The sequence below is a fragment of the Astatotilapia calliptera genome, chromosome 17 (genome assembly GCF_964374335.1).
Source record: "Astatotilapia calliptera chromosome 17, fAstCal68.1, whole genome shotgun sequence".
Taxonomy (NCBI): domain Eukaryota; kingdom Metazoa; phylum Chordata; class Actinopteri; order Cichliformes; family Cichlidae; genus Astatotilapia; species Astatotilapia calliptera.
The window spans coordinates 26,051,055-26,066,517 of NC_137438.1; the positions used below are offsets into that span (position 1 = coordinate 26,051,055).

Below are 15,463 nucleotides of genomic sequence, written 5' to 3' on the forward strand. Positions count from 1 at the left end.
TTAATCAAAATAATAGTTTTAAGTTAGAAAAAAAATAAAATTATTTGGGCAAGCAGTTGTAAGCTATGGGTGTGCTATGGGAATGCTTTTCAATTGATCACATTTCCAGTTGACGGTGATTGCCTTCAAAATAAAAGTTTCATACGAATCGCTTGACATTTATTCTTGCTAAAAGAAAATAATAATGAAATGATTAAAAGAAAGAAAATCTTGTAAAAATATATAATGATTGATTTTCGATGCACGGAATATGTAAAAGTATAGCATAAATCTTATTTTAAGGGATTTTGTATGCAGTTTAAAGGTGTTTCTTTTATTGTGGAAAATTAAGCCGGAAGTGTTGATTCCGTTGCTGCTTTCGGAACACAGTACAGCGCGCACCACCCGCAACTGCACACACAGTACTAAGCGCTGCAACGAATGGAGGCGAACGGGTGGGAGAGACATCAGCAAGGAATTGTTTCGCTGTCGAAATAGCTTTCCCTCGGATTTCAACCTGAGGACATTTCAGTCGGGTGAAGAAAAACTGAGTTGTTGCTGTTTGTTTTTTTTTAAGAAAAGTCGAATCGCTTTCCCTTTCCCCCTGAAGAGCTCGATTGCCAGTCATTTAAAAAAAGGGCGTGTGTACGGGGTGAAGGCAGCATTAACCAATTAATGTGGGTATATATGATATTTTAGACATTCTTTGACACCAGCTGGGTCTAAAGGACACAGTCGAGGATGGGATGCACACTGAGTACCGAGGACAAGGCTGCGGTGGAGCGCAGTAAAATGATCGACAGAAATCTGCGGGACGACGGGGAGAAGGCAGCCAGGGAGGTCAAGCTTCTGCTGCTCGGTAAGGAAGATTGGGGTGGAGGGGGGCGGTGAACGAACTTCGCTGTGTGTTCGCCCGCAGAACTGCTAGTTCAAAGGATACGGTTGGGAACACACCCTGCTGTGAAACCCACGTTAACCACCCTGGTTAATGGTCAGTGTTGGGGTTGTGTTAGATTACATTAGTTGTGAAGTGTTGCTGAGTTTCCGCATCGCTAGCTTACACCCCTCCTCCTTGCTAGCTACAGTTAAGCGTCCAATCTTCTCACTTGTAACACAACCTGTCCTTTTAAAAGGAAAAACGACACCAGTGTGGCCGAAATACCAGTGATATGTCATTTTGCGTTTATTTGGCTTTTTAAGGGGTTAGTTTTGTAGTTTGGTTACACATGCATGGCAGATTTTTCTTTCTTTGTTTTGCCAGCTGTTGGCGTTAATTCTTTCAGCCCGTCTCCGTGGAGAATTTATTGACTAAATCCTTTCAACAATGGCACATTTCCTCTCGTCTGGTCCGGTTCAGTGCAGTGAAAATAGGCCTTTGGCTCATTAGGGGCCCAGGCCTGAGTCAGAGTGACTGAAAACTGTTTTTTTTTTTGTTTTTTTTTGTTTTTACTTAATTCGTTTCAGGACGTTATAGGTTAAATTCCTATTGTTTCCTATTTTATAACACTGTTTCCTTGTTCTCATCTGAAGACGTAAGCAGGCGTGTTGCAAGCAATAGGCACACAGCTTGTGCAACAAATGCAGAAAATTACAGTAATCAAGAGGCCAGAATAAAGGCTGATTCAGTTAGGAGAAGCCACATAAACATTAGCAGAACTCATTTAAACAAAGCTGTAACCGATCAACTTACAACCGAAGTTGTATGAAGTTAGATGCTGATGTAGATATAGTGGCCTCATGCCACTTCTTTGCAGTGATCATTTTTGATTGATCTTCATTTGTGTACCCGAATCCACCTAGTATATGCTGTTGCTGTGTTAAATTGCCACTGACCTCAGAGATGTAATTTAAATGGCACAGCACACCCACTGATAACTATTACACTTCATAATTATGATTTGTTGCGTTTATTTCATGTGTTTTGTCATTTCCTAGCTCCATCTGACAACCCTGCGTGTACCATTATGTGAACGGTTTCCATTTAGTAGCTAGACGTGTGTGTAGATTAAAAGTGTTGCTGAGATGTGGGGAAGCACTGTTTTGCTTGTAAACAAAGACCACAGGTGAAAAACTTTTCCATCAACCCTTTTTAGGTGGCTCACTTTGGGAAGTGTTGACATGCACACATGTGGTATGTGGGTTAGCAGGACACAAAGTCTGAGGGAAATGCCAGTAGCAGGCAAATACCTAACAGAAGGCACACACAATTCAGAAGCAGATTTTCTACCATTACTTTTAATTTTTGAATGAAGATAACTGTGTGTGTGTGTGTGTGTGTGTGTGTGTGTGTGTGTGTGTGTGTGTGTGTGTGTGTGTATAAAACTTGATGGGACACAATTGGCTTTTACTAGGGTATGGTTTTGTTTGTACAAGTAGGTGCATATTTTCCCATTACAGATCAGTTGCATTCCTTCGGTGTTTGGAGGCCAGATGGGGCTTGCTGAGTAAAAGCAAGCAAGTAAGGTCAAGTTTCTGCTATGTCGCTGTAGGGAAGAATATTAGTTTTAGTTTAGTTTTTTTTAATTTTTTTAAACATGTATCATACACAAAAACATGTGGCACTACTTTTGCACTTCTCAGTTTCTGATAGAATAGGTCGCGTGGCGCCACTCGTGGCTGCTTTGGCTCCATCACCTGTCATCTGTGTTTGATCCATTCAGTGTGGTAGCCAGGTAACCCGCTCGGCCTCTTCAGGTTCCTGCCTGAAGTGACACACACACACACACAGAGTTTTAGATGCCAAGAGAAAAGAAAAAGAGGACCTGTAAGACGAGAACAGTGCTAATGACGAGAGCATTAAAAATGAAAAAAGCTGCGGTGCGGTGAAGCACGGGGACCCGAGTCGGGCTTTTGAATTGTTTACTTTGCAGAGAAACAGTCACTGAGTAGACTTGAGGCTGGTGATTTGCAAGCCACTCATGAGTATACTTTTCTCTAAACACACCCTGTCAACAGTGTATTCAGGGATGCTGTTGTATACCTCTGGATGCACTCAAAGAACATTAAATCTTTTGTGCAGCTTGTGGTGGTGACCTCAACCCGGTGTCGAGATATTTGTATACAACAGGTGGCCACAGTTTGGCCACAATTTGGTGTGATGACCACCTGGTTTTCAAGCGCTGTCCTAAATGTTAATTACAGGCTCATGGTCTCTCCCTGTCAGCAGCAAAGAATAATTGCCTTGACGTAAAAAAGCAAAACTCAATTTGCATGAAAAAAAAGATTTGAATCTTTGTAGGGCGTCAAGTCCAAACCAGCTGGCAGGCTCAGGTGTCTCTCGCAGAGTGAGGAAATGTGGTCTTTTCTGCGAAACATATTTTTCATTTAGCTCTAGTCTTAATATGGCTCTCATTTTATTTCCATCATCTCCAGGACCCAATTATCCTACTATTCATATCTACATGCTAAAATAGATTACAATCTCCTCAGCCTAATTACTCGTTCTATAGCTGTCGCGCAACTGTGGGAAGATTTTATTAATACACCTCGGGCTTTTTCTGACTCGTGTCATCGGTCTCTCTTTCAATTTTTCCCCCCGTGTTTTTGTTCTTTTACTAATTATAAAACCAGTTTTGCAAGATGGCTTGAAGATGGCCCCCATCTCACAGTAAACAGAGATGACAAAGTAGTTAAATAACTCTTTTATTGCTGTAAGCACATTAGACATCGAATGGGTCAGTCTGTGCCAGCGTGCGTGTGGTAAGCAATCTTTTAGTTGTCGATTTTTCTTTTTTGGCAGATCGATCTCTGTGATTTAGCGTGGTCGTTTCCCGCGGCGGGTAGCACCTCTCCGAGGCTCCTGGAATCCTTCACAAGTGACTCATACTTAAATCCCCGAAAGGGGGAGAAGGAGGGGAGGGGGGCGGAAAAGAGGAATTGGATAGTGAGTGAGAGGAACATTAAATCATAAAGAGAAAATGACTATAGGAGACTGGGAGAATGTAAAAGAGGAAGAAGCATGCGTGCAGCTGAATAAGAGTGGAAAACTAAAAGAGGGAAGGGTTCCGTGGTGTTGGGCTCCTGCTGCTAATGTGGCATCACTAATGTGTTTAGCACATTGTGCCAAACTTCATAAGCTCTCCTTGAGCCCCTGAACTGCTTAAACCCCATGACCCACACAAATTTATCTTCATGCCATCGATCCGAGCCCAAAGCCAGCACGAATGAAGAGAATTTTTACTAACTGCAATTTTGGTTTGCATGTATCGCATTACTCATTCTCCACAACATTTATCAGCAACATATGGTTAATCTATAAATGAGACAGCCCGGCCACGGCAGCCGTTTTAATCACATTCTTCTAAAATATCCTCCCCATCTCCCTACTTGAGGAAAGGACCAACTAGGGTCCAGGAGGGAAGATGTGTTTGTGGTCAGTAGATAGAAACGGCTCTGTTCTCAGTGGAAGAAGTAGAGAGGGGGGGAAGAAAACCACAATTTTCACTGCAAGGGTTTGCTCGAATTTTCCTAAAATAGTTTGAACCACTAGAAACAGAAACCAGCTGCTCCAGTGGTTCTGACTCTAGCTGTTTTAGGGTGGGTGTATCAAAGCTGTGGGCGTGTAACATGACTCTGCATGAAGAGCGATAGGTCAGGCCCGTGGTTCTAAAGTAACCCTTAAAGGTCTGTGTGTGTGAGTGAAGGAGAGAGCGAGTCGGTTCGACTTTCTCTCTATGTTCCTCAAATAGTGAGACTTTGACGAAAGCCACACCCTGATTATGTCGCTGTTGAGACACCAGGGTCAATTCACTTGTATAAACACGTGGCTTATGTTTCATAGATGTCTTTTTTAAACTTTCTTTGGTGTAATAATAAAGAAAGTTCTTCTCGTGATTTGCACTGAATTTAAGCAACAGTTCGCTCAAGAGTCACTGATAATTTGTCGTCTTGAATATGAAGGAATCCCTCTAAAAGGGTACCGAAATATGGTCATTCTTAATCCCGAATGATCAGTAATTGCTGATTTTAATTAACTGATTCTTCTCAGCTCTTAACTATTTCAAGCTTAGTGCAACCTTTCTGTAGGAAAGTACTCCCAGCGACATTGTCAAAATGGGTCTTGGGCAGGCCGAGGGGTGCAACTGTGCCAGCTCACCAGCAAGCCATGCTCAGGCAACAGCGGTTGCACCGTCTGTGCGCAAGTCCTGCAGGGCTTCACACAGCCGAGTGTTTTGGCCTCGGAGCACGGGGAGCTGCCACTGCACCGTCAACCCCCTCGGGGCGCTCCAGCACCCGAGTGGTGACACGTAATTAAAATAATGTGTCCTCAGGTGAATTTCGTCCAATTATACTGAAGGTGAAGTGCCAGTGCTCTGCCAGCATGCAGCTGTTACTGAAGGAAAGTTCGCAGGAATGCAGTCACAAGCTGTGTATACTGCAGTAAGTATGTATGTGTATGTGTGTATGTATGTATATATATATATATATATATATATATATATATATATATATACACATACACACACACACACGTATTTATTTTGTTTTTATAAATAATGCTGTCTTACTGCATAAGGCAGGCTGGACAAGAAGTGGCACTAAAAAATGCAATATGTCCCTTTTTTCTTCTTCTTCTTCGTCGTTTTGTTTTTGCAATCACAAAGAAAGTGGAACTAGATTAAGTGGGTGATTTATTATGCAAGAGCACACCATGTTGTCCCTGCTGACTCCATCACGAGGTAAAAGATAGTGGTAGATTTCATGATATGATTCCACTTCCTCTTATTCTGTTTCTAGGGCTGACAGAGAGGAGCTGTGGGTGTTTACTTGGGGGAATGGCCACGCTTTAGTGGTTAGGAACACCTTCCCTACTGGCAGAGGAGTGTTACGTCAACAAGAAGTGGCCAATTGCTTCACTATATATATGTAATATGAGGACATTGATTGTGCATTAGCAGTTCTGATGTAGTTTATGGTAATACCCATTAGAGCACGCAAGTCTAATGAATGTGGTTTGTAAAGATATCGCATATGGGCTTTTATCGGTGAAAGAGAAATATCAGTAAAAGGGCGCACCCACTGGACTGGTGTGGTAGAGGAAAGGGAGCAGAAGGATGTGTTATAGGTAGTGGACTTGCAGTCAAAACCCACATGTGACCCACACAGAGCCACATGGTCTCTTCAGGTGACTGTGGCTCAGAAATAACGAGAGGAGTCATCATGACACTGTGAGGTTTTCGAGATCCACAAAAGCCATGCCGACGGTTGCATTCTCTTCATGAGCACCCGCTACTCCACCACTAGTATTGTCTCATCAATCAAGGAAACTGACGTCAATCTGATTAGTGGTCAGCGCCTAGTGTCTTGCCATCCTGAAAAGGCACCTCACTGCTGCTGTCAATAATTCCTTATCATTAGTTATGCGCCCACGGCCTTCATACCAAGTGAACAAAATGCTGATAGAAATCCCAGGCGAGCATTCAGCTTACAGAGCAACAGATTCAGTCCCATTTTTGGGGATTTAAGAATCAGGGTATTAGAGGCTGTAACTGCCCGGAGCTGAGAGAGAATCTTTAACCTAAACGCTAAAGTCATGTACAGACCTCAAAGCGCACTCATACAATCACAGTGTTGTTTAGGAGTTGTCCTTTGGTTGACGTGATCGTGTATCAGATTGCGTTTTCACGGTTTCCCGTCATGCTGTTTGGTCGCACTGAATCCTCGTGTAAAGGCATAGACTTTCGTGGGCTGGTTAATATAAGGGTTGGTTTCAGATATATTCAAGTAAAGTCCACTTTTGTATTTATTTATTTATGTTTTGTCTTTTCCAGGTGCTGGCGAATCAGGGAAAAGCACAATTGTCAAGCAGATGAAGTGAGTACATTTCTCTCCTGTACTGAACGAGCAAAATGAACTCCATTCTCGCTTCTATTTTTTCTTCTTCCACTGGCTTCTCTGATGAGATGCACAACTGACACCACACTAGATTACACACTGGAAGAGTATTCATTTTCCTCAGCTAAACAGTGTCAAACACCCATCATAGTCTCTATGGGTGGTAATACGCCCTGCAAGTTGCAGTACAAACAGGTGTCATGCATAATGGTCATGGAAACAACACAGCAGCATACATCAGTGCGTGCGTGCGAATGTCCTGCATATGAAATACATTTTTGATAAATGTTTATGGCTGCATCGTCAATCACCAGCCATCCACATCTCAGAAGCACAATATATTTGTACAGTTTTTTTTTGGTTTTTTTTGTTTGTTTTTTTTGTTTTTTTTTGTTTTTTTTTTTGTTTTTTTACAGCACCTGTCCTACTGTAATATTACTTTATTTGTTATTGACAAGCAAGAGATCATCATTCAGTCCCCAGACAGATTTAAACAGTGATTTAAGGAAAGTGTTTACATTATGTTTAGTGTAGTGTTAATAGAGCTGAATTGTGTGTTTGTAGCTGGTCTAAAGAAATTCAGTTAAAAGACAAAATGAATAATTACATCATCTGATAAGTAAAGCTGGAACAGTTCAAATAACTGGCTGAAGGCTCTTTAGTCATTTGATTAGTTAAATTAAAGCCTTCTAGGAGCAAGTCTTGCCACTGAAGCATTCTTTGTAATGCAACCAGGCAGTTATTTTGAAGCCAGCGTCAGTTTCAGTCAGTCCCAATGTGATCGGCGTCTCTGTCTCCCCCGACCTGCACTCTTTAACAAAGATCATGCTAACGATACAGTCAGAATATAATATCTAAACTATAATGAGTAGATGTGACCACCATCACGCAGTTAAGGATGTTATGAACCTTTTCTGTGCTTAGACGTCAATGCTGTAATACCATTGGTTTGTATTTTTCATGGTTCAGCAACCACCATTCTTCTCTGGGTTTTGTTCGAGGTTCAGCTCCAATTTGTGAGGGTTTGGTGGGTTAATCTGCAAAACCAAAAAAATGCTTTAGGAAATGACGATTATCATTTTTAACGATTTTCTATTATTTTATAGACAAAATGATGATAATAATAAAATGATATTTAAGAAAATAAAAGGCAGATTAATCTTTCTGCTTGTGGCTTACATCTGCACTATCATGTTTTTAAGCACTTCAAAAACAGACCAAAACACTGGAGCCACCTGATTCCAGTGGGTGATGTGTTTCAGTGAAAATGGGCACTTTAAGTTAACCAACATTAAAAGAGCTCCCATCTTCAGGAGCAAAAGATGGACTCAGGGCTGAAAGCCAGCGATGGTGTAAGGAAGATGGAATTTGCCGAAAGACTGACTGACGCATTGTTGGTTTGGGGCTTTTAGGTGGCTTTGCAGACTGCCAGAAGTATGGCATAAAGCCTTTCCTTCTGAGCAGCAAAACCAAAGCTCTATTCAGAATTTTTGTGCGAAATAAACTGAAAGAACTTCAAGATATTATTTTTACGTAGCATGAATTCAGCTGATGCTTTTGTCTAGTAACCAACACTGAGTGCAACTATAAGAGGGTGAATAAAAGCTTCTTTTCCCTGGATAATAATTCCTGCAGCCAGAAATGAGGAGCAAAGAGTTCAGGGCCACTGTGGCCAGGCAGTATTTGTGCAGATGGGGATTTTTTTTTTTAAGCGATACTAAATTTGAGCTAAAGAGGAAGAAGGATTTCTAAAAATGATTAAAAAAAATTGTACATCATTCAGCAGGAAGAATTGGTTAGGCCCACTGCTAACCAGTACCCCCCCCCCCCTTCTCTACAGGATCATCCATGAGGCAGGCTACTCAGAAGAGGAATGCAAGCAGTACAAGGCTGTGGTCTACAGCAACACTATCCAGTCCATAATCGCCATCATCAGAGCCATGGGGCGCCTCAAGATCGACTTCGGTGACCCAGCAAGAGCTGTGAGTAGAGAGAAGATTGTAATTTGGTCTGTTTAGAGTAGAAACCCAAAGTAAATTTGTGGTGTTGGGGAAACAAGCAGGTAGTTACATTAAGTGATCACTGTCAATAGGAACAATAGTCTGCTTACACGCCCTTCAACATAACATTATAAAAATAGTAGGGTCATTTATTTGGGTCTTTTAATTTGTAGCTTTCCCTGCGATGTATTTAAAATGTGACTGGTGTTTTAGCTTGATAGCTCATGTGAATCACAATGGTGGTGTAATGACTGAGATGGCTGATTTATGATATTGACACCACCCCGACTCCTCTCTCAGGATGATGCACGGCAACTGTTTGTGCTGGCGGGCTCAGCAGAGGAAGGCTTCATGACAGCTGAGCTGGCCGGTGTCATCAAGCGACTCTGGAAGGACGGAGGTGTTCAAGCCTGCTTCAGCCGCTCCCGCGAATATCAGCTCAACGACTCGGCAGCATAGTGAGTCACGCAGTCCAACACATAAGCAACCACGTTAATAATCGCCGGGTTCACCACAGCCGTGAGTCATCGGCAGAAAAGACGGGCGATGACAAAGTCTTTCACGTCCGATGACCAGGAGCCCAAAATGAGCGCGTTTCCACTGTAAACACAGAAGCCAGACACACGCTGCCCCAACCTTCAACCATACTCAGAGAGCTACTTGTATGGCTGATGTGTCTGGACTTTTAATCTGTCAATATTTACTACCGTGCCTGAAGAGCGATGGCTGCAAAGACTATTTAATCTTTGACCTTCTCCTTCAGCACAGGAACATTTAGCACATGCTTAAAGATTTTAAAAACTCAGTAAAAAAAAAAAAAAAGAAATTTCTGTAGCTGAACATGTCTTTACTAGTTGGAACCTAGCATATATTGCCCCTGGCACTTCAACAAATTCTATCACAAGGCAGCTTTTTTTTTTTCCTTTTATTATTTTTCAGGGTTGGAAAGCCATCTACCTTGTTTTGCTTCTATAGAGCAAACATCAGCAGTTATATTGCAGCAGTTGTCCATTTTCTAATTAGTTCCGCTTATCCTGCTGTCCAGGGGCTTTTCTGAATTATTTTTTTTTCACTCCACATAATATCCTGCAGGACAAACAGCAGGCTTGTCTGCATGAAATTGAGATTACTTTGCTTCTGCTAACAACTACAGGTTACTAATCCCCCCTCCTTCCTTTTAAATTATCACCAGTAACCTTGAGGTATCAACTTAAAACGTAATGCATCCAAAGTGTGTTTAGTTTGTCTAATATACTTAACGGTATTGCATATTTTAAAAGATTAAAAATATTTCTACTCTGTTTGCAAAATGTTCTATCTTCATACATGTGTTGCAGCACTACAGTCAGCAGAGAATGTTGTTTTTGTTTGCACTGATGTCCAAGAATTTTGTCGAGAAAGCAAAAACCTACTCGAAGTGATAAAGAATAAATAGAATTCCACCCTTCTATTTTCAGTACACAGCTATTCCCATACAAGGTAATGAGAGTCTATCCCAGCAGGTACTTTATTTGACAAAATGTGGGACAGCACCCTGGACAGATGGCTGGTTTATTACAGGGCTAATGCACAGAGACAATCGCACTCACACGTAGGGAGTTTCCAATTCAGCTGCAAGTTGTTAGGACTGTAGGAGGGATCAAAGCACATAGAAGGGAACCCCGCAACCAGCGAAAACAATGTACACTCCCCACTGAAAAAGAGCAGGACTTAGATTAAAACCAAGGTCCTGTTTGCTGTGAGGCAACAGCTCTAACCACAAAACCACTGTTAAATTTAGACACAATGGCAAATGCTCTATACTGTCACTAGCTTCCTCTTTTTTTGTTGTTGTTGTTTTGTCTCTACTGAAAAACTGAATTCAAATGTGTAAAACAGGGCTGTATTGAAATGTGTACATAAAATGACTAGTTTTATGACCAGAATATAGAATCTAACCTGGTTTTCACCTCCCTGCACTGGGAGCAGAGACAGGTGACCTTGATCCATTTTCTCCAACCCTCCCCTCCTCATGTCCTTTTCTTTATGTCCTTCTCTCAGCTACTTGAACGATTTGGACAGGATATCCCAGGCCACCTACATCCCAACTCAGCAGGATGTCCTGAGGACCCGAGTGAAAACCACGGGCATTGTTGAGACGCACTTCACATTTAAGGACCTGCACTTCAAGTGAGAATTTTGTTGTAACAACTGGCTCAGAGTGTTTTACAAGATGTCTTAATTAGTTTTCCTTCCTGTTACTGACTCATTCACTCCAAAAGAAATTCCCTTTATGCATTCACAGCTGTAAGTTGTGACACAGTCTGCGAAGGTGTTGCGCACATCAGCGATGACTCAGTTGTCACCCTCTTTTAATGTACACAGACAGGAAGTGAGCGCAGGAGGTTTGGTGATGTCATGATACCAGGAATGTTTTTAGCCAATTCAGCGTCACATCGCTGTAATTAGCTCCATAAAAGCACACTTCACTTACAAAAGCCAAAGTAGATATTGCTTTATGTAATGCGGGAGTTTACAGGTTTTCTCAAGAACAAAGTATTTATTTAGTTTAGGTACTCATCTGGTTGAATTTGCTTCCAATTTAATCTGAACACCAAGTATGGTTTAATTTCCTTTCAAAAGCCCGCCTCCTGTTCCATCTTTAAAACTAAAGTATTTCCAGATGGGACTTGTGCAGTTTTATACACCAGTAGGAGCTATTACAGAAGCTAAATGAGGCCTTGAATGGTTCCCTTGATATTTCTTATTGCACTACAGCTGTGTGTTTTTGTACATCGGTGCACAAGGGTGTCTCACGTAATGTATGCTCAGATTGATTTTCTTAAAAATGTGGAAAAAACTGTAGATATAAAGTGATATCTGTGATGAGCCTTAATTGAAAATCATAGTCCTGTTCACGAATTGAAGTACCTACATTGCCCTCTCAAGTAAAACCAGAAAAGTGCTTTTCTGATAGCCTGTATATGAAAGATGGAAGTAGCCACCATCACATCTGGCTCAAGCTTGGCATTTTGGCTTTAGCTGTCTTTTTGTTTTTTTATTTTTGTTTTGTTTTGTCAGCCAGATGTTACCATAAGGGTATGTCTGTGGAGTTAAATAACACTAGTCTCATGAAGCTAGCTTAGTTAGCAAGTTGAATGTGTAATTCACTGTAATATTGCATGAAAAGGAAACTAGTACGAGTTGCCTGGTTTGGTTATTCTCAATCTCTCTTTGTGTTTATACTTGTTGTATGCCTCAGTGTTTTCTGTAGTAATGTTTTTAAAGTTCATCTTTCATTTATAACCACAAAGTCATTTGTTTTCTGTACTTTTATCACTACTCGCCATAGTAGTCTTTTTTTTTTTTTTGTAAACCTCTGGATTTCACAAGCACTATCTCTAATGTAAGCTGTCATGCTGAGGAACATGCTCACACGATCCCACTCCTGTCTTCAACCCAGAATGTTTGATGTAGGAGGTCAGCGGTCTGAGAGGAAGAAGTGGATCCACTGCTTTGAGGGTGTGACGGCCATCATCTTCTGCGTGGCTCTCAGTGATTATGACTTGGTGCTGGCTGAGGATGAAGAGATGGTGAGTGGTTCAGCTGTGTGACTCATGGAACATGACATAATAGCAGGCACTCTATGTTCACACACAGCAGGAACTTTGTCTTTGCGTATTATAATCACAATGGTCATAGAAGTAGAAGCGAAGGATCGGTTCCACTCGTGACATCTTCGTGGATCACTGAGCGAAGCACAAAGACCCATCGTCACTTTCCTTTTTCTCCTCAGAACCGAATGCACGAGAGCATGAAGCTGTTTGACAGCATCTGCAACAACAAGTGGTTCACAGACACCTCCATTATCCTCTTCCTCAATAAGAAGGACCTGTTTGAAGAGAAAATCAAGAAGAGCCCTCTTACCATCTGCTACCCAGAATACGCTGGTGAGTCTGGCAGTAAAAAGCCTTTTTCATCGATTCACATTGTGCTCAGGATACCCTCAGTTGGTGTTGTTATAAAACAAAGTCTTACGGCAGATTTTAAAACTGTTTACTTTCCTGCTAAATACAAAGTTATAGCTAAGAGATAATCTGCCCACCACTCGATCTTTGAATCTCAGTAATCAGTCTTAACCCAAATGTTGTTTTTGTGTAGCATCTATGTGCCAGACTACTTGTTGGCCACCACCAGTAACCTTCTCAAATTATTGCTTCAACCCAGCATGTTCGTCTACATAAACCTGCCGAATTTTCTTTTCAATCTCTGCTTTTTATACACAATAATTCAAATGCATCCTAATTAGTGGATTATCAAAGCATTATAGCCATTAGGGATGTCCTGATCATGATGTAGGGCCATACCAGCATTTGGCATAACAATTTAGCCATTTATTTCTTCTTCTTTTTTTCATACAAAGGAAGCACACTTAGCAGGATAAAGCCCAGCCATGCTATTCATTTCCTAGCACCGTACAAAAATTACGCTTTCCCTGTCCCTTCCTTACATGGTAACTTCCCGGGCTACTTCACTTCCACCTCCTCGTCTTTCTCAGGCTCCAACACGTACGAGGAAGCAGCTGCCTACATCCAGTGTCAGTTTGAGGACCTGAACAAGAGGAAGGACACCAAGGAGATTTACACCCACTTCACCTGCGCCACAGATACCAAGAACGTGCAGTTTGTCTTTGACGCTGTTACTGACGTCATTATCAAGAACAACCTGAAAGACTGTGGACTCTTCTGAAGATGACAACCTTTTTTTATTATTATTATTGGTAAGTAAGCCCTCACATGTGGCGCACACGTGTGTCATGGATGAGGGCACATATAAGGAATACAACTGCTTATGTGCTCACCAGGATGGAGTGGGAGTTGAGTAAACCACTGGAGCCTTATTTGAATATCTACATCTTTCCATGATGATTAAAAACTTACTTTTGTGTGTGTGTGTGTGTGTGTGTGTGTGTGTGTGTGTATGTGTGTATTTTTGTTTCCAGAATATAAGTATTCAGAGCATAAAGAAGGAAAATAATCCATCATTTAATCAATGATGTGTGCAAATTTGTGCCGTCTTATTTTCAAAGGCTTGAATTCATTTTCTGCTTAATTTAGATGCATGTGAAACGATAGCGGCAAGGTCGAGGTCTGCAAAGCCTCTCCTTAAACCACCACCCCTCCTCCATCTACTCGTCTTTCATGTTTCTTTATTTCTCCCCTTGTGTCCTCAGGCAGTGGAGCCAGCTTATTGTGCATCTTTAGTGGGGAAGATGAGAAGAATGGGGAAAATCAGTCACGGACCAGTGCTGTACTATATGCCACTTTTAACAGCTTTATTTATGTTTTTCGTCTTGGAACCTTTGGAACTAGCGTTACATTTGTGTAGGATGTTTGTATCATTGTAAAGGCGTCACTGCAAAATTCTTTTCATCTTTTTTGTTTTTCTGTTTTTGAGAAAGATCTTTTTTCTTTCTTTTTTTTGCTGTTCCTTCTGCCACTGTCTCTGGAAAATGAAACTTCACTGTTGATGGAAATGCTTCTTTTCTCCCTTCCCCGCAACCAAAAGGGAAGAAAAGGGGTGCAACCTTTGAGTCCAGTTTGTTGGTACTTGTGCCTTCGCATGCCTTTTACTGCGGTCGTAGTACAAATGCTTGTTCTTTTGCCTGCTGAATTGTTCTAGTCATTAAGAGGTAAACTGTTTTCATATGTTAGTGTCTCTGCTATCTTCTGTGTGCACACCACTGAGCTTTCAGGAGGATTTACCTCTAGTTTATAAGGTACATGGGTCTCCATTGTGACCAACATGTAGCCTCCACGGTCCCCTAATTCCCACCCACCCTGACAATGGAAGGCCTCGTCAGCCAATCACACAGTACAATACTGCGATCTATATTGTTACATTTACCCCACAAATATGGGGTCCTGGTTTTTAAACTATCTGTAAAATATCCATTCTTCCCAAACATTCAAAAAATGGTTAGCTGAGGCACTGAGCTTATAATATGCTTAAGTGTTTTAAGTACTAAGACCAGAGTAGGCACATTTTACTGTATATTTTAATGTATTTTTTTGGGGGGGGGGGGGGCTATGGAGAATTTGGTGTTGAGAAGAGAAACTAAATCTCAGAATAGATTATGAAGGTGAGGATGAGGTCTGAAATGTTTTAAAATTCAGGCGCTGTTCTTGGATCCTGGCTGATGATGATTTTTGAGAGTAGAGACACTGCTTCAGGATCCTGGAAACTGTGATGGTCAAGGAAGCCTGGTCTGTTATCATAGATCAGCAATACTTTGGCAAGAGAGTGATGTAAAATGTCATCCTGGATCTGTTCATATAAAGAAACTGCCACAACTGTCAGTGTATGTATGTTCTCCGTGGAAGGAGAATCTTTGTAGACTCATCTCCCTTATTTTGCTAATAAAAACCATTTACAAACAATGTGGCTGCTGTATCGTATATAATGACTTTCTTTGACATCTGGGGGCTTTTCTTTTTTTTTTTTTTTTCCCTGATGACTAAAGTTTACAGGGTTACTAAAATGATTTAAAAACATCTTTTTTTCTAGTCTACCAAAGGTTACATACATTCATGGGCACGAACGTCATGGTAAGTTGGGGCTTTTTACATGATCAAACAGCATACATCTTTAATTACTGTAAAAAAACAATC

The 15,463-nt window shown here is 41.3% G+C and overlaps 1 protein-coding gene across 1 annotated transcript; it reads left to right on the plus strand.

Moving 5' to 3' along the window:
* Positions 1-379: 379 nt before the first annotated feature.
* On the plus strand, positions 380-15,232 carry gnai1 (guanine nucleotide binding protein (G protein), alpha inhibiting activity polypeptide 1). The gene is made up of 10 exons (XM_080291202.1): positions 380-515; positions 679-838; positions 6,750-6,792; positions 8,654-8,795; positions 9,114-9,271; positions 10,854-10,982; positions 12,256-12,385; positions 12,589-12,742; positions 13,351-13,572; positions 14,026-15,232. The coding sequence occupies exons 2-9, from the start codon at positions 721-723 to the stop codon at positions 13,539-13,541; spliced, it is 1,065 nt and encodes a 354-aa protein (XP_080147328.1). The 5' UTR covers positions 380-515; positions 679-720; the 3' UTR covers positions 13,542-13,572; positions 14,026-15,232.
* The last annotated feature ends 231 nt before the right edge of the window (positions 15,233-15,463 follow it).